This window comes from Emericellopsis atlantica (assembly GCF_019669845.1).
Source record: "Emericellopsis atlantica unplaced genomic scaffold F5Z01scaffold_17, whole genome shotgun sequence".
Lineage (NCBI taxonomy): Eukaryota > Fungi > Ascomycota > Sordariomycetes > Hypocreales > Bionectriaceae > Emericellopsis > Emericellopsis atlantica.
The window spans coordinates 285734-302160 of NW_025764719.1; the positions used below are offsets into that span (position 1 = coordinate 285734).

The 16427-nt window shown below is 54.4% G+C and overlaps 8 protein-coding genes and 1 non-coding gene across 9 annotated transcripts; 3 read left to right on the forward strand and 6 right to left on the reverse strand.

Annotated features, from left to right (window-relative positions):
* Window positions 1–548: 548 nt before the first annotated feature.
* On the reverse strand, window positions 549–2456 carry F5Z01DRAFT_624204 (cyclophilin-type peptidyl-prolyl cis-trans isomerase; the record flags this gene model as incomplete). Its single annotated transcript, XM_046261364.1, has 2 exons — window positions 549–686; window positions 741–2456. The coding sequence occupies 2 exons, from the start codon at window positions 2454–2456 to the stop codon at window positions 549–551; spliced, it is 1854 nt and encodes a 617-aa protein (XP_046117194.1).
* A 169-nt stretch (window positions 2457–2625) lies between these two features.
* F5Z01DRAFT_658354 (FAR-17a/AIG1-like protein) lies at window positions 2626–3849 on the forward strand. Its single transcript, XM_046263695.1, has 2 exons — window positions 2626–3485; window positions 3535–3849. Exons 1-2 carry the CDS (start codon window positions 2953–2955, stop codon window positions 3707–3709), a joined length of 708 nt encoding a protein of 235 aa, XP_046117195.1. The 5' UTR covers window positions 2626–2952; the 3' UTR covers window positions 3710–3849.
* Window positions 3850–4074: 225 nt separating this feature from the next.
* F5Z01DRAFT_624161 (uncharacterized protein) lies at window positions 4075–4809 on the forward strand (the record flags this gene model as incomplete). Its single annotated transcript, XM_046261362.1, has 2 exons — window positions 4075–4199; window positions 4269–4809. 2 exons carry the CDS (start codon window positions 4075–4077, stop codon window positions 4807–4809), a joined length of 666 nt encoding a protein of 221 aa, XP_046117196.1.
* Window positions 4810–5520: 711 nt separating this feature from the next.
* Window positions 5521–6990, reverse strand: F5Z01DRAFT_637526 (uncharacterized protein; the record flags this gene model as incomplete). The annotated part of the gene is made up of 1 exon (XM_046262292.1): window positions 5521–6990. The coding sequence occupies one exon, from the start codon at window positions 6988–6990 to the stop codon at window positions 5521–5523; it is 1470 nt and encodes a 489-aa protein (XP_046117197.1).
* Window positions 6991–7131: 141 nt separating this feature from the next.
* F5Z01DRAFT_675185 (uncharacterized protein) lies at window positions 7132–8019 on the reverse strand (the record flags this gene model as incomplete). Its single annotated transcript, XM_046265123.1, has 1 exon — window positions 7132–8019. The coding sequence occupies one exon, from the start codon at window positions 8017–8019 to the stop codon at window positions 7132–7134; it is 888 nt and encodes a 295-aa protein (XP_046117198.1).
* A 2771-nt stretch (window positions 8020–10790) lies between these two features.
* Window positions 10791–10875, reverse strand: F5Z01DRAFT_t62. The gene has a single exon. It is a non-coding gene; the product is annotated as a tRNA-Gly (tRNA).
* Window positions 10876–10921: 46 nt separating this feature from the next.
* On the forward strand, window positions 10922–12996 carry F5Z01DRAFT_160791 (uncharacterized protein). Its single transcript, XM_046257796.1, has one exon. The coding sequence runs from the start codon at window positions 11257–11259 to the stop codon at window positions 12955–12957; it is 1701 nt and encodes a 566-aa protein (XP_046117199.1). The 5' UTR covers window positions 10922–11256; the 3' UTR covers window positions 12958–12996.
* On the reverse strand, window positions 12997–14689 carry F5Z01DRAFT_160790 (uncharacterized protein). Its single transcript, XM_046257795.1, has 2 exons — window positions 13836–14689; window positions 12997–13763 (listed from the first exon to the last, which is right to left on the reverse strand). The coding sequence occupies exons 1-2, from the start codon at window positions 14227–14229 to the stop codon at window positions 13036–13038; spliced, it is 1122 nt and encodes a 373-aa protein (XP_046117200.1). The 5' UTR covers window positions 14230–14689; the 3' UTR covers window positions 12997–13035.
* Window positions 14690–16226, reverse strand: F5Z01DRAFT_160789 (uncharacterized protein). The gene is made up of 3 exons (XM_046257794.1): window positions 15840–16226; window positions 15506–15786; window positions 14690–15447 (listed from the first exon to the last, which is right to left on the reverse strand). Exons 1-3 carry the CDS (start codon window positions 15985–15987, stop codon window positions 15151–15153), a joined length of 726 nt encoding a protein of 241 aa, XP_046117201.1. The 5' UTR covers window positions 15988–16226; the 3' UTR covers window positions 14690–15150.
* Between the last annotated feature and the right edge of the window lie 201 nt (window positions 16227–16427).

Genomic DNA, 16427 nt, shown 5'->3' on the forward strand with positions numbered 1-16427 from the left:
CGAGGCGCAAGACACAGCTATGATGACCAGTACTTCCCACTATGACTTGCTCGCAGTATCTGCTGATACTTGTTCACATGGCCTCCCAGCTCTTGGCCTGACGGCTTGATCCGACATTTTCACATGCTGTGAAGCCGGCGACGCCAAGCGTGACAGCTTCGTCCAGGGCGTCGAGCTAGCACATACGTACAGTAGCGTAGTCGCGCTGATCTGAGCCAATGCGACGTGACGTAAAGTGGTTCTCCACGTTCGCGCGATATAATTACTACTATCCATCAATTTGGCATCGAGCGGCAGTTCACCCGAAGAAGCGCCCCTTGAATCCTCCACCGCCCTGCGCCGGCGAGCGGGTCGCATCGAGTGTTGAAACACCACTCTACTGAGGATAGACATCCCCGAGACCTGTTTGTTGCCTGGCATAATCTGGTGGTACATCCGCGCCAGTTGATCATTACCAATGTTCGTGCTGATGGAGTATTTCCGCGGGATCTCGCTGCACGGTCAGCCACATGGCGTTGGCAACCCCCAGCACCCACATGCTCGGTGTGCTATGAAATGTCAATGTTGAGAATCTTAATGTCCTCCTCTGGCTTGTCCTTGTACGTCCGCGCGTTTTCGATCTTGTGAATGACATCAAGACCCTGCGTAGCGCGTCCGAAAATTGTGTGTTTGCCGTCTAGCCAGGGCTGTCGCACGTTAGTTTCGCTTTTGCCGAGGGCGCTTGTTTCTCATGTACTCACAGTCTTCTCTGTCGTGATGAAAAATTGACTCCCGTTGGTGTTCGGTCCAGCGTTCGCCATGCTCACCGTGTACGGCTTGTCGTGCTTCAAGCTGCTAAACTCGTCCTCAAAGTGCGAGCCCCAGATGCTCTCACCACCCGTGCCATCACCTAGAGGATCGCCGCACTGGATCATAAACTTCCGGATCACTCGATGGAAGATCGTATTGTTGTAGTAGCCCTTCTTAGAGTGCGTCACAAAGTTTTCGACCGTCTTGGGTGCTGCGTCAGGGAACAATCGCAGATGAATATCACCATACGTGGTGTGGATGATCGCTGCACTGCCCGTCTCGGATTTGCGCGCCTGCTGCTCCTTCTTCCCGCCCAGCATGGTCGGCCGCTCGTTTTGGATGTCGCGTGTCGACTTGGAAAAGTCCTCCTCGTTTGTGAACATGTAGAAGCGCACCTTGCCAGCGCCTGTCGCGATCAGGATGGGATCGCGCGACTCTGACTCTTGCAAGAGGGGATTCGCAGATGCGCCCATCTCGACTGTAGTGAACCCTTTCTTCTGCGGTTGCCCCTGGTATACAGCGAGGTTGACAGCGCGAAAGTTCTCATCTTTGCCGTAGACCTTGACGACGTGGTTGGTGTATACGTTGAGGACCTTGATGCCAACCATGGATGCGTAGAGTATGAAGTTGCCGGACTCGTCGAATATCACATTCGACTTGTTGCGCAGCGTTTGCGACTCGACCTCCTTCTCCTGTGCCATACGGCGCCCAAACTCAATATGATCAAGCTTCTGCGTAGCGGACCCGACTTGTTGCAGCTCCTCGGCGGCTTGGAGCGATTCGTCGTAGGTTCGATGTAGTTTCGCAGAGGCGAAGTCAAAGATACGCAGTCTTCGGTCAGGCAATGAGAAGATCGCGAGAAGCCGTCCGTCAGGCGACACCGATAGGCAAGAAGGCACTGCCTTGGCTTTCTTGAAATCGAAGAGGTTGGTGGAGCTTTTGTACTCGAAGACGTTGTCTGGTTTCTCGTAGGAACCGCTCGGTCGCCAGTACTCAATCATGCCGCCCTCATCCGCCGACACCACGCAATCGAAGCTGTTGTTGTAGGTCATGAGATGCACCGGCTTCCGGTGCAGGCCTTTGATGGTGTGTATAGGTTCCTCCCTCTCGCCTCGGCCATCGTATACGTGTATGAGCGGTTTGGTCGCCTCCGATACGGCCAAGAGCGGGAGAGAAGCTCCCTTCTGGTGCACCCAGGCCACACAACCAGGCACATAGCCCAATTCAATCATGGATAGAAGGTCAAAGGTGACAACATCAAAGATCTTGACCGTCTCGTCGGCGCCAGCTGTTGCAAAGTTTCGTCCGTCCTGGCTGACGCTGACACCCTTAATCTCGCCATTGTGTGCCTTGAACTCTTTGACAAACTCAATCCCTTGCGCAATCTTCTTCCAGAACTTAACGACGCCGTCTATCGAGGAGGTGATGAGGAATTCGGTCGAGGGGGTCCAATTTGCGAAGAGGATCTGGTCCTTGTGCATGAGGGAGCGAGAGTAGCGCTGGGACTTGGGCAGCGCGGCGACGTATAGTTTCTCGTGTCGGAGTACGCGACGTTTCTTCTTGGGAGCTGCCGCTGAGGGTAGTTGCGGGCCCATATCATCATCCGAGGAGGAATCTACATAGTCAGTCCTGGTCACCGAGCCCTTGCATTGGGCTATAATTACCATCTTGTTCGGTGAATTCGTCATGATTGCGCTTCGTTGAGGGTCTGTCCTCTTCAGGAGTTGTGTCCGCCATTGTGAGGTGTTGTATGGTTCACGATCTCATCGCGCGCTACTATAAATTACAATTCGATATCGTCTACGTACGGAGTACCTACGGAGTACATGGCCCACACCAGCCACATCTCTCCGCTGTTGTGTGGCGCAAGCTCACCCTCAACTGTGGCGGGCCCTGAGTTCCTGAATTCTGGTGGTGGTTGACGGGCCATTTCAGCACTCCGGCTCCGGCTTCAAGACCATGACGTTGCATCCGCCTCGACTCCATGGCGCAATTGGCCAATGATAGCCTCATGTTCGCTCGAAATGGGACCCAGAATATGTACGGAGTATCCAGCCTTGCAATGTGATCATAGATTGAGGACAGCAAGCTTCTTCTCTCTACTTTTCCCTTCATTGCGGTCTGTGTACGCGTCTATCTGTGAACTTCCGCTCAGTGCACGCCATGGTCCAACAGCATCCTCTCCAGAAACTGAGGTCGCCCTCACGGACCTTCTCCTTATTGCTCCATGCCTTGGGTGTTGCGTCTTTCAGTTACAACTTCCACTTCCTGACGGTCTGGGAGACACCGTTCGACCTGGCGTACGGATGGCACTTTCAATTCCTCACCATCCTGGGTCTCTCGGCTGCCCTGCTGTCTTTCAGCTTTGGCATCCTAGCCGACCTGACCCTGGCGCCCGTGTTCTTCAAAGCGAAGAACATCATCTCCATTGTCGCTACCCCACTTGAAGTGGTCATCTCGATACTCTACTGGGGACTCCACCTCATCAACCCAGAGCTTCTCTTCGTGGACAATATGCGCCTGCCAGTGCTCACAGACATGGGATTTCACCTTGCCCCTTCGGTGTTCTTGACGTTGGACCTGGTGCTGTTGAGTCCGCCCTGGACGATCCCTGCCTATGGCATCATGGCGATGAGCACTGGCTTGGCTCTTAGTTACTGGTACTGGATCGAGCTATGCTTCAGTCACAATGGATGGTATGTGTTTTCTCTGGCTCCCAACTGTACCTTGTTCTCACCACCACAGGTACCCGTATCCCATTTTCGGGTTGCTCAACACCATGCAGAGGGCGCTTCTCTTCACGTTCGCGGCCTTCTTGTCGACAGTCTCCAGCATGATGCTCAAGTGGGTGTATGGCAAGGTCAATGGATACGAAGGAGCTCGCGTGGAAGCACACAAGCCGCTGAAAAAGGTGCAGTGAATTTTTAGAAGCCTTCAGCGAAAGGGGCGGCGAGTCTCGAGCTGAGGAACAACAGGGGTATGAAACTGCGGACATTGAGCCAGAATAGAGAGAAATCATAGAAGTAAACTTAGAAAAATAAGAATACATTGCATCCAAAATATCCCTTTGTCGCGTGAAATCGTTCTCATTAATTGTGGCTATCCGGACACAGGCTGATGTAGCCCATCTCATCGTGGTGGAGCATCCACCAAACCAGCGTCTCACTGATGAGACGCGACCTCACACCTCACCTCTCATCCTCGAAATCGCAGACTCACACAACCAGCCCGGAACTCGCCCATCAGGAAGCAGACTCACACAAAGCCCAACTTCAATGCGACACCATGGATATTGATGATATTCTGCGCTCCGTCGACCCCTCGACAGGCGGCATTCCCCGCGAGACAACCGACCTTCAAATCCTGACGCGTCTCTGGGTTGCCGAGCGATCAGCTCCTGAGCTGCTGGCGTACGTATATCTCCCCGCGCACAGCGATATGCACAAGAAAAGAAATATGTGCTAACAGACCACTCGCAGTTGGCCATCAGATGGCGTCTTTGAGCGCGTCAACAATCGCATCAAGGCCCAGATTGAAAAAGTAGAAGACATGACGGGGGACATGGATCCCACCACCAACTTCGCCCTCATCGTCATCCAGACCGAGCTCGAGCGCTTCAAGTTCCTCGTCCGCAGCTACCTGCGCGCCCGCATCGCCAAGATTGACAGGCACACCCTACACTACCTCTCGAGCAGCGAGCTGCGCTCCCGCCTGGCGCCGACGGAGCTCGCGTACGCGACCCGTCATCAGGCTCTGCTGCACAATCACTACCTCTCCTCGTTCCTCAACGCGTTCCCGCCACAGCTGCAGAACCTCAACGACACGGCGGGCGGCGTTAGCATGATTGACGCGCCGGATCTCGACACGGCTGTCTTTGTGAGGATGCTCACGGACAAGGAGGTCTCTGGCCGGGGGAGCGATCGGGACAACTCGTTGAACGCGGCCGAGGGGGACGTCTTGATCATGAGGTGGGAGAGCGCGAGAGACATGGTTACCCAGGGTGAGGCGGAGTTGGTGTAGCGCGCTCACGCATTTTGGGGAAGATGGATGGATGGATAGATGATACCCATGAATTATGAGCAAATGCAAACATTGTACCAAGTTTGGGAAGTGATGGGTGTAATTCTTCGGCTGCATGCGACGGTTGTCAGTGTAGGCGCATACTGTGGTGTAGTGTGGCATACAGTCACAGTGTCACGGTGCGGGAACGAAATGAAGGTGCCACGATAGTTGTGTGTATTGATATATCATCTGGCAAGGCGTCCCTTTCTCTTGGACGCCCAAAAGTCATATACCATGACCATGTCTCTGATCCAACCATCTGGTGCCTGATCACCCTGCGAGGAATCACCCATCTCGTAATCCATCAGACAGCTCCACCAGGCTCAGCTTGTCGTGCGCCGCGGCCAAGTGGGTAAGTGTGTCTGCAAAGTGCGCCGCGCATAAAATAGGGAAAGGGGGTATCAATATAACAGTCGCGCCTCCGCCACATCCAAAACGTCCATCCAATTCCGTAGTCCCTGAGCTGATCCGCTCGCAATATGTCAAAATATCTCCGTCATCTCATTATTCCTCTGTCATACACCGGTATTTTTTTCGTCAATGTATTTGCATTGCGTACATCAGGATTGGGAGGAAATGTCAATCTGTCATCTCCCGAAGCCTGTGTGGTTACAATCTTGTTGCTTACTCGTCTCTGTTCGCCCCTGATAGGCGACCACCGAAGACTCCCTAGCCTCCTCGTGTGATCTGCGGTGCAGGTAGAAGGCCTCGAGGCGCGGGTGCTGGGCGGAGTCCGATGCGCTGAGCCCAGGACAGACGAGGTCCAGGCTCTTGAGCAACCGCTGGCTGCGGCTGACGTGCCGGCATCATGGCCAAGATGTTGCGAGCAGGGACCACAGGCGCTGGCATAGGTGGCTCAGGCAGGGGACGAGGCTCAGGCTCTTGCTCAGCAGAGTCCCTGCCCAAAACAAAGTTGGCGACGGCAAGCCAAGCGGGTCGGTTGAAAGACGATGTGGCAGCCGAGCTTGTCTGGCGTTCTGTCTCAGGGGCAGGGAAGAAACCCTCGTCGTTCCAAGAGTCGGCTGGAGAAGCCGCTTGTGTGGCTTCGTGAAGGGGAGAGTTGGCATGTTCTGAGTCTCTGAACTTCAGAACAACGTGTGCTGATCGGATTGGAGTGGGCTGAGCTATCTCCAAGACCGTGCAGTAGCGAGTAATGAGTGGTTTCTCCATCTCACAAGAAGGCGCAGTATTTTGGTGATCCCCACCGTTCCAGGCAAGGTCGACAGCTGGCGCAGTACTTGCATCCCTAGTATGGAGGTGTACAGCAGTGCCAGTAGTATTGGTGGTGAAGAAGGAAGCTGCCGTGCTGTCACCGTCGACCTCGTGGTTGTCGTCGACCTCGTGGTTGTCGTCGACCTCGTGGTTGTCGTCGACCTCGTGGTTGTTGTCGACCTCGTGGTTGTTGTCGACCTCATGAGTGTTGTCGACCTCGTGGGTGTTGTCGACCTCATGAGTGTTGGCCACATGGGTCGAGGAGGTTCCCTCGTCAATGACCGAGCTCAGGTATGAGAACTCTTCCTCCAGATGATCGTACACATCAACATCTGCGTCTTCAGACCGGCCATTGTTCATATACTGCATCCCGGTTTCCATCTGGGCATCCATGGTCTCAAGGATGCTGCGTGCATTGGGGGTGAGTGCAAGCATCACCGGCTGAGGATTGGCTTGGACAATGAACGAGTCGAAAGGCTTTGGCTCTCCAATACCGATTGTGTCAAGGAGTACCATGTTGAGCTCTTGGCGAATTCTCTTTTCCAAACGCGCTCGCAAAACACGGTACTTGAGTTGCAAACTATCAGAGAAGTTCCTGCCAAGCGAGGTTTCAAGTTCACCGGCCGCGATTTCGCGGTCCATCAGCAGGTGCCCACGCTTGGAAACAGTGACATGGCATTGTGTACCGTGACCCGTCAACTCATCCTCAATGGCGTTTGGGAGACGCTTGAGGATTGCGTCGACCTTCTGACGCTTGAGTGTTGTGTGGTTGTCGATAGCGATTCGAAGCGGGTTGTCGATGATCCAATTCTCACTTCGAAACTGAGCGATTGTGATGACAAAGTCGTCAGTCTTTCGGATAGTTTCGTCTTGGCTGTCTCGCAGAGGCTTCATGAGGCCGGCCAGTGACTCCACGAAGGTCACCATCGCGGAGCTGTTCACTTTGACAGGGAATACTCCCCAGTGTGTGGCAAGAACAGGGCCCGATTTGTTGCGGATTTGGTAGGATACTTTTGCATTATCAGCATGAGAAATGTGCTGGGCGCGGTTGTGGTAGGACTCTTGGTTCTAGCGAAAGTCCTGGTCCTCGACAGCATCCTGGATAGCGTCTCTGACGACATGTTCCAGGTATGGTGCAGCGTCGGCTGTGAGAGGAGTAGTGAGCTCGCTTTCGATGATGCGGAAATGGTTCTCGCGCCAGTCTTTGACGTCGACGGCGATATCGTAACCGCATTCCTCGTCGTTGTTGGGGACACAGATCACTGGCGCAACCTCGGTTGTTGCAGGATCATACATGGTCGGCTTGTAGTTGTCCGACTGCGTACATGCTGTGGGCTCCCACTTGAAGTACTTGTCGATGCCAGTGTAGAATTCGGCCATGGAGCGGTCAATGTGGACAATCAAGGCTCTCATTGCGGCGTCGGTGAGCTGCGTGCGGTGGAAGGCGTATTGGCAACAACGCTGCTCATAGTTTCCGTAGCACTTGGTCCTTGCTACAAGGAGGAGTTGATTGGTTTTGACAACTCCGTTTTCATCTCGACGCTCAAGAGCTCGAGGGTCGTCGCGGGTGAGAACCTCTTCGGCGAAGTGCTTGATGTGGCTGTTGGCGGCCTTGGCATGTCCCAGACTCGCCACGAGATGAGAGGATGAACGGAAGCGCATCTCCTTGACCACTGAGAAACTCTCACCGACCTGGATATGGATTGTGGTCTCAAGAGGAAGCGGCATCTGGCGGACCCCAACCCCTTGGTGGTCTTGAAAGCCGGCGTTTTGATACATGATGAGAGAAGGGTGTATTTTTGTCAGTTTTGCCTTGACGGGTGGGAAGCCAAATTGCGAGAGCAACTCCGACGTCTTCTTGAGGTGCTGATCGCGGCTGGCGGTGATCTTGCCCTTGGCACTGGCAAGCTTGGCCTTGGTGCGCGCGACGAAATGATCGAGGTTGTTTCGAGACATGTTGGGCATGGCTATGAGCCTAGGAGAGGGGTTGCATACAGCAACGCCACAGAGACTAGTATCGGTTAGAATATGGACCGTAAAGACTGGACGGAGATCGTGGGCTGGTGAAACGTACTTGTTGTGTCTTGAAACTCGATGACGATTGTGGTGGATGGCAGGTATTCGGTAGTCTGGAACCTAGTCCGTGGTCTATGCAATCACTGAGCAGTTAGCAAATTTGATAAACATTGCTGAATTACAGGAGCCGGCTTGGCTGGTTGTACAGAAAGCTTGGGGAGCAAGTTCAAAGAGATGGGTTGGGGTGCCTGGTGACGTCCAGTTGTGATGGGTGGTTCATGGAAGCCGAAGGTGCCGGGAAGGGCGTGGTTCGCCAGAAGCAGAAGCCAGCCACACACTCATCCTTGGCGAAGAAGACTCGAAACAGCTTGAAGAAACATTCCTCTTATTTGCAGGTGTATTCCTTCTTGTTGAATGGCGATGAGGCTGAGATGGGATCTGAGGGGCGGCGCGCCAGAAGTTCAAGTTGGCTGGGAGGCAGGGCTCTGCTGTGCACGCAACTTCCACTTGACGCGTTTGGAAACGAAGGAAACGAGAAGATGAATTTACAGTTGCATTGATAATGTATCGTGATGCTGATTTGCTGATAGAGGGCACGATGTATGTTGAGCGTGACGCGGTGTGTTGACTCGAGGTCGATGATCGGCACCGCTCTGGCGGAGGATTGCGTGTGGTTTGGGCTCGATGATGAACGAGAACACGTTTGTGATAGAATTGCAATGTTCGCAAAGAAGTTGCCAGAAGGCACAATGAATAGGGTTGTGGAGAGATGAAGTTGTTCGTGGGAGTGGTTGTGTGGTATGAAGAAGAACAACAACAGCAGCAGGGAAGAAGGAGGGGGGGATGGGCGAAGGAATTGTTTGCTCTTATAGTCTGATGTCTTAGCGTTTTTTGCCCCTGACACGACGACCGCGTCTCGATAACCTCGATAGCTGAATAATAAGAGAAGCATATGGAGGTCGCCAGGGTGACGGAAGGCCCAGTGCCTCAGTGAATGCCCGGCAGATCAACTGTTGGTCACGGGCTCAGGGGTACCGACTACCAAACCGTCTAAAGAGTGTACCGTGATGTTCCGTAGTGTTTTGTGTGGCTGGGTTGAAGGGGGTTGGTTGTCAACTCGCCACTGGTTGCCGTGGGCAACAGTTGAGAACAGACAGCCTATCATCTTGAATGAGGCTCTCTGTGTACATTCAATGATGTGAATCTAGATTATTGATGCATTCTATGCAGGATATTATACGTCCTTCACGTGCTATGCTATTCGCTGGTACTTGGGAATCTGCTGCGTTGCAGACAGGAGCAACACTGGATCACCTTGGGCTTCAAGAGCACCAGCAACAGACTGCAGCATCGAAAAAATTATTCTCACACGGTAATAGTATCAGTCTCCCGGTGTTGCGACTCTCTTTCTGGCTCTTTCCCGTCAGGTTCTGTCGAGTTTGCGGATCATTCAGCTGCGCGTTTCGTGAGCGCCTCCGCCGAAGGTGGCTGTCACTCGACGATAAACAACACTAGGTACGCGAAATGAAATTTTGTGCCATACGCTTGCAGAGTTCATGTGTGTTGAGCATGCGAACGTCTCCTCATTTCCGTGATTGAACGCGGGTGCGCATACTGTTTTCATGTTCTTATGATCATCTGCACAAAGACGCTCTGGCCGACAGTTTCCACATGTGTTCCCGAACACACTTCAAGGTCACGGACAATGATAATCACAACGGACACACCATGAATTTGAGGTGCGTGATCTCGTGTAGTTTCGAAAAGACTCGGTTTTGTCGATCTAACTATCGCGTTGACCAGGCAAAGAACCGGTTATGAAGATATCTCCACGTCGACGCAGACCATCCGCCATAGTTTTCCAACGAACGCGATCGATCCGAAGAGCGAGGCGATTCTCTTGCAGGGTGGGCAAATAATCTCATCGTAATGTAGCGTTACGGGCAGGACTCAGATGGCTTGGGTTTCTGGCCATGACACTCTCCTACCACAGGTTTACAATCAGCAGCCTCTTCGACCCCGGGCTACCTCGACATTCTTTGGGTATCAAGACCACACCTATTGGATTCAAGAGACAATTTTGGACTCGACCGACTGCATCTTGACAATTTCTCACGTCTACGCCCCTTTACTCCTGTCCGGATGCTTGGGGTTACCCTGGATGATGTGCAGAGATGCCGGACTACTCTTGAGTCTTGGCCTGAAAGCAAAAATAAATAGCTGGAACAAGCTGCGAGTGGATTTCATGTTAATGGGTCGAAGCATTTCATATTTGACATGGCTCGGGCATGTGTGTACGAATTTGATGGTTCCTCGAGAACAATGGGCGTCGTGACAACGGTGCTGAGACGGTGAATGACGCCAGCTTACCTGATAGTTCTTTGGTGGCTGCTTGGCTTCTTGACTAGAACGTCCATATTATCCAGTCTTGGGGGCATACGATTTTGCAGTTGCCTCAATTGGCATCAGCTTTCCAGGTTCCTGGCATGCTTGTCACCCAGCAGCTATTGTGCCCTCGGAAGCACAGCGACATGGAGTCGCGTCGTGGGCGACTACAATTCAGGGGGGACCCCGATACCCAAGACAAGAATGACATTTCTACAGAACACTCAATATGAAGAAAAAGAACACCAAAACAACGCAATTGAAGAAATAGACAAAATAGTTCATGCCAATGCTACAATGCAGCGAGAAGCAAAAACAAAAAGATTTGCGCCAGCCGTGAATCGAACACGGACCCTTTGCTGATCACTCGGAAGTGGAAGGCAAATATTGTAACCATTCAACTACTGGCGCTTTTCGATGACGTTTAGGCTTCAAAATTGCACTTATATACCTTGCACACTATATCAGTGAGAACACTTCTTCTAACTTTCGACAGATGTCGTTCCAACTCCAACCTCGTCCTTGCCATTGAATCACAGCGACAGCATCTCTCTCTCAATGAGCTCTTGCTCCCGTGTCCGGCTCCCAGCTCGTGTTGATTCTCTTGTGGGGGGACCCTCGTTCGCGTAACTTGATCGACTCGCCCCAAAAGCTCCGATCGTGGACAAGCCTCACACATGACTGCAGTAGTTGAGACCTACCCGTGGGGAGCGCACACAAGTGGACTGCATCTCAGCCGTCATCTTGTGCCGTTCGCATTACCTTTAAAACGCATCGAGGGTACCTATCGCGATGGGGGACGCTGCTTCGCCAGTGCGCGCGACAAAGCCCATCGACTCCATCCCACAAGACGCGCCTTCAACAGCGGCAGCATCCCTCCTCGACCTCCCCTATGAGCTTTTCATCGAGGTCCTCGGCTACCTGTCGCCCGCCTCGACACTGGCCCTCCGCCGTCTGAATCGTCAGAGCCACGCGGTCCTCACCCGCTCCGACCTCTGCGTCAGCCTCATAAAGCAGCATTTTCCCCTCTCCTTGGAAGCGCGCCGCATCAACACGCCGTCGTCATCGTCAGTCAACGTCGATTGGGCAAAGGTCTTTGCGACTCTCGCACGGCGATACTGGCATTTGGGAACCGCCGCGCCATGGCGGGCAATGGATATTGAGACGGATACCTCCGGCTGCGTGGCTGTCCATCCTTGGAACCGCCATCTTATGCTTGATGAGCGAACGTCTGCCCTACAGCATCCTGATCCTTTCTGGACGTTTGACGCAGAGAGTGGCCTGCTTGTGTATCCGGCGCCGGATGGACTGGGGCTACAGCTGAGAGATCTGCACACTAATGAGCAAGTCGAGGTGCCCTTTTCGCGGACCGGCAGAGTCTTGCGACGACTGAGACTCAAAGATGGGGTTGTGATTGTCGAGTGGTGCGAGGAGGATGCCTTTCACGCACTTAACGAGAGGACGAGTGCGCACCGCCACTTTGCGACTGCATTCGACGTCGCGAGAACGGCTCAGTGGGACGGTATCCTGCCCGTCAAAGACGCACCTCCATCGTTGTCTCTCTGGAGAGTCACTTTCCGATCAGAATGGAAGATTCACTACCTTGGTTTACCGCTGACGGATCACGACCGGTTCTTCTCAGCGCACAACAGCACGCACTACGTCGTGTACATCTGGCAACCCAACCGGTCGCCGTACGCGGAGGACGACCCCCTCGAGCGACTAGTTATGTGGGATATCTCTTCACCGTCGCCTTACCGCCCCTCTCTCGACCCTGGGAACAGGGAGAAACCCGAGACCGGAGGACCGACTGTTGTCCATAGGCTAGTCAATAGCGACCTGTCGGTCTGGGGCGTCCGACAGTCTCAGACGCCACGACTCCGGAGCCTCGAAATCGACAACGTCACCCGCGATCCGTACACCGGTGCCACGACCGGCTCTGTCTTCTTCCATGAGGAGGATCATCGCTGGTGTACGGGGCCTCACGCCAGCCCCATACCGCCAAGGTTGCATTCTGTCCGTGTCACGGGCATCCCGCTGGCGGGCATTGGGCCCAAATGGCTGGCAGAGTGTGGCGTGGAGAACGGGGAGGGGCTCACATTCTGTCGAAGGGGCCTCTCGACGCAACAAGATACTAGCAGGGACATGATGCATGACGAATGGCCGGGGTACAGCGCCTGCTGGCGTCATGACGACTTCCCCTACCTCACGGTGGCAGAGGTCTTTGACAGAAAGGCTGGTGTCAGAATCACGGCACGTCATTGTTTCATGCTCGAGACGCTCTCGGTGCATGTCCGCCCAAAGTTGCGGCTAAACGGAGTCACGAGCGAGGGAAGCGGTTGTGACCCCGATGGGGAGGGCATCACGCAGGACGAGGTGCAGTTTCCAGACGAGTGGTGGGACCGACTGCTCGGTAAAGGGTACATCGCCGGGGACGAGCGATGTGTGGTAGGGGAGAACGCACAGGGCAACATCACGGCCATCATCTTTTGATTCGATCTGGGTTGCATTAAAAAGGAGGCTCATCAAACATACACGTATACGCTGGGGTACTCCACACATTGACAGCGCTCACTGCTTCTCCTCGGACACCAGGACCGTACTCTCGCTGGCATCCTCCTTGTCATACGTTGCGTTCACGTCGGAGATGACCTGCCTGCCCTTCCACTTGTCCATGTACTGCGCCTTGGCGCGCACACGCAGCTGGTACCAGTCCGGGAATGCCCTCAGACCAGGCAGCAAGCCACCCGCCTCGGGCAGGATGACGCTGCCGCTCGTCCCAGAGAGGACCTTCTCGACGACCGCTTGCGCGATGGATTCGGGGAACTGCTCGGGCATGAGGAAGCCCGTCTTCTGGTCATAGCCCTGGAACAGCGGCGTCCGCGTGTGGCCGGGGTGCACCACGACCGTCCGCACCTTGTTGGCCTTGTACTTGGTGGCGATCTCAGCCGTGATACCCTCGTGGAAGGCGAGAGAGGCTGCTTTGCTGGCGCCGTAGTCGACCATGTTGGAAATCGTCAGCCAGGCTGCGTACGAGGAGACCGTCACGATCATGCCGTGGTTCTTCTCGACCATGTGGGGGAGGAACGCCTGGGCCGTCCAGAAGGGGGCGAATGTGTTCACGTCGAACGTGAAACGGATATCCGCCGGGTCGGCCTCGAGGACGGTCTTGCCGCGCGCGACGCCGGCATTGTTGATGACAATGGTAGGATGGCCGATCTGGGCGCGGATCTGGTCGGCGGTAGCATTGACGGCCTGAGGGGAGCGAAGATCACAGTTGAAGTGATGAACGCGGGAGCCTGTTTTCTGTCAGTCTTTCCGCCCTGGCACCGTGATAGTTGAGTACCCATGGCTGGGGGCTCCGGACTCACCATGCGAGAAGCTCATGGGCTGCACATCAAGAACAACAACCGTCACGCCCTTTTCCTCGAACAACTTGACAATCTCACCACCGATGCCGCCTGCGCCACCCGTCACGACGACAATCTCCTTGGACCAGTCATACTTGTCATCCACCCAGTTGTTGCGCACCTTGTCCGAAAACCAGTTGCTGACAAAGCGCGCCAGCGCCAGGTAGGTGAGCGTGTGCAGTCGCTTGTTGGCGTCCGGGTGGAGGATGGAGAGATCCTGGCCCTGCTTGGTGTACCGCGCGAGCAGGACGAGGGGCAGCAGCAGCGAGGGATTCAGCGCAGTCAGGCGGATGAGACGCAGGACCACGTCCATGCATAATCCCTCGCGAGGGAGAAGACCCCGATGAAATGGCATGTTGAAGTCGACGTCGAGGTGCAACGTAACTAGGCGGCTGGATGTGAAGAGGGCGAGGATGAATGTGAGCCAGGGACTGGACCAACGTCAAGACTGGACGTCCTTGGTATGATATATGAACCCCAGATTGTCACCCAAAGGTGGAGTCATGTGCAGAATATCGATATGCGTGCTCCTTGGATCATGGTCTTAATTAAGCCAACCCGCCGAGTTCTTGTCTGCAAAGGACAATAAGGGCCGATGGAAGGGGGCCGAGGCCCGTAGCTGTCAAAAGCCACTTTGCGGGGAATTGACGACAGCCTAAGATAAACCATAATAAAGGGCCAGACTTGCTGCCAGATTGGCATGCTGCTCGTGCCCCGCCGTGGTGTGTCTGCCGCAGTAATTACTTGTCCCTCTGCCGCACAGCATGAGAAATGCGAGTGATCACCGAGTGCCTCCTTTGGGTGGAACCGGGGGTTGGCCAGGTCGCGTCGCTGTCGACTGGTCACGATGAAGAGCCACGGAGCCGCTGGCTCACTGATCATTTGTGGTCAACAACTGCCCTCTGCTGTGTTCGCCCTTGATAGTCAAGAAACTGACATGCGAATGAACTGGGGAGAAAGACACGTGAACCTTGAACGGGTGCCTACCCGTGTTGCATTGACGCAGATCGAGCTGTGGTGGAGCCGATTTGAATACCTATTTGGGCGACTGCCCCGAGAAGCTTTCTGCCACTTTTTGGCCTGAAAGGCGTTGAACCGAAGTTCCGAACCAACCTAGCAACAAATCTCACCGCTTCCCGCATGAACTTGCATCAAGCTGTCAGTCGCGCGTTGTCGGCCTTGTCTTGGTTCCGATACAATACACGTGAAGGCGGACTCTGGAACAGCCAAGACCCAACAATGTTCCCTCCGTACGACAAGCACGACAGTGGTCCGACTATGCAATAGCGAGAACGAAGACCGCACCGAGCATGACCCAACTGAGCGCCAGCATCGAACTTTCGTCTTCGAGCTCGTCATAATCGAGCTCAATGTCGCTGTCAGGATCCAGGAAGAAACCGACCTTGTTCGCATCCTCCGCATCAATCTCCTCTGGCGACAACAGCTCGTTCATCAGCGACTCGCACGATGGACGATCATCATCTTCGGGGATACCGTTGGTCACGGCGATCGGCAGGTCGTAGATTGTATAGTGGTCCTCGTCGTTGAGGCGAAAGTACTGGCGGATGGAGATCTAGTCCATGTGGTCAGCCAGGCTCGAGAGTTGCGCATTTTATCAGCGGTTCACGCACGTTGTAGTTCCCACGATCACCGTCGCTACCACCATCGCCGACAAGGCAGTCTGGCCAAACCCAGTTGACGTGCTTCACTGTGCTTCCAGGCTCCTGCTCTAGAATGTTTCCGAGGCTGGCCTCGTCTCGGCCCGCTGTGCCATTGGTCACGGTGAAGTTGTTGCCGAGAGAATAGCTGGACAAGAAGATAGAAATGTTGTGAATGCGCGTAGGACTGTCGTCTTCGAGATTGAGGGGGAGATGACCGTTGGCGGTGACGTCGAGGGAGATGTGCAGCGTGTCTGCAACGTTTTAGTGAGGCACTCATTCATGGTGCGCGGAAACCATTAATTACCACCCCCTAAAGGCGTCTTGGGCTGTGGTGCGTTGACAATGACCAGGCCTGGTGTCGCCAGCTGCCCGTCATGCACTATACTCTCGTCTGCCCGAGTCTTTGCAATGAATAGCGCCGTCGCGCCTAGTAGCTGGATGAGGGAACGCATGCTGCTGGCTCGTGGGATTGGAGAGCGACAAAGGGCTGCTGCGTGTCATCTTCACTCGAGAAAGACCGCATTCGATTCATGGGCAGCCAGGAGCGGTAACCTGGTTTGCGAAGCGAGCGGCAGGGATATAGATTAACATGTCGCTTGGGGGCATGAATGTACTCTGTAAGGGCCACTCTCAATTTGGGATATGTGACTGCCAAGGAGGACGATCAGGGTCACGGGTTGAAAGAAGTTCCATGACTACGCATCTTTTGCTGCATTACGTCAAATCATCCAGAGCGGACTTTAGACTTGGCTGTGAAGACGCTGCGAGCGATGTTCAAGCTTCACTGCTCCTTGCAGCCTTGGCGACGCACGTAGAGAGAGCTGCATCTATCTGTCGGCGTCGGTCCGTGGTCCGACATCTTGATCACCTTGGTGTCGAGAATGTAAGGTCG

Coding starts and splice junctions, on each gene's coding strand:
- F5Z01DRAFT_160791 (XM_046257796.1), top strand. CDS start 11,257: ATGGGGGACGCTGCTTCGCCAGTGCGCGCGACAAAGCCCATCGACTCC.
- F5Z01DRAFT_160789 (XM_046257794.1), bottom strand. CDS start 15,987: ATGCGTTCCCTCATCCAGCTACTAGGCGCGACGGCGCTATTCATTGCA. Junction 15,787..15,839: donor CAAGACGCCTTTAGGGGGTG/GTAATTAATGGT, acceptor AAAACGTTGCAG/ACACGCTGCACATCTCCCTC. Junction 15,448..15,505: donor GTGATCGTGGGAACTACAAC/GTGCGTGAACCG, acceptor CACATGGACTAG/ATCTCCATCCGCCAGTACTT.
- F5Z01DRAFT_658354 (XM_046263695.1), top strand. CDS start 2,953: ATGGTCCAACAGCATCCTCTCCAGAAACTGAGGTCGCCCTCACGGACC. Junction 3,486..3,534: donor TGCTTCAGTCACAATGGATG/GTATGTGTTTTC, acceptor TCACCACCACAG/GTACCCGTATCCCATTTTCG.
- F5Z01DRAFT_160790 (XM_046257795.1), bottom strand. CDS start 14,229: ATGCCATTTCATCGGGGTCTTCTCCCTCGCGAGGGATTATGCATGGAC. Junction 13,764..13,835: donor GCCCATGAGCTTCTCGCATG/GTGAGTCCGGAG, acceptor GACAGAAAACAG/GCTCCCGCGTTCATCACTTC.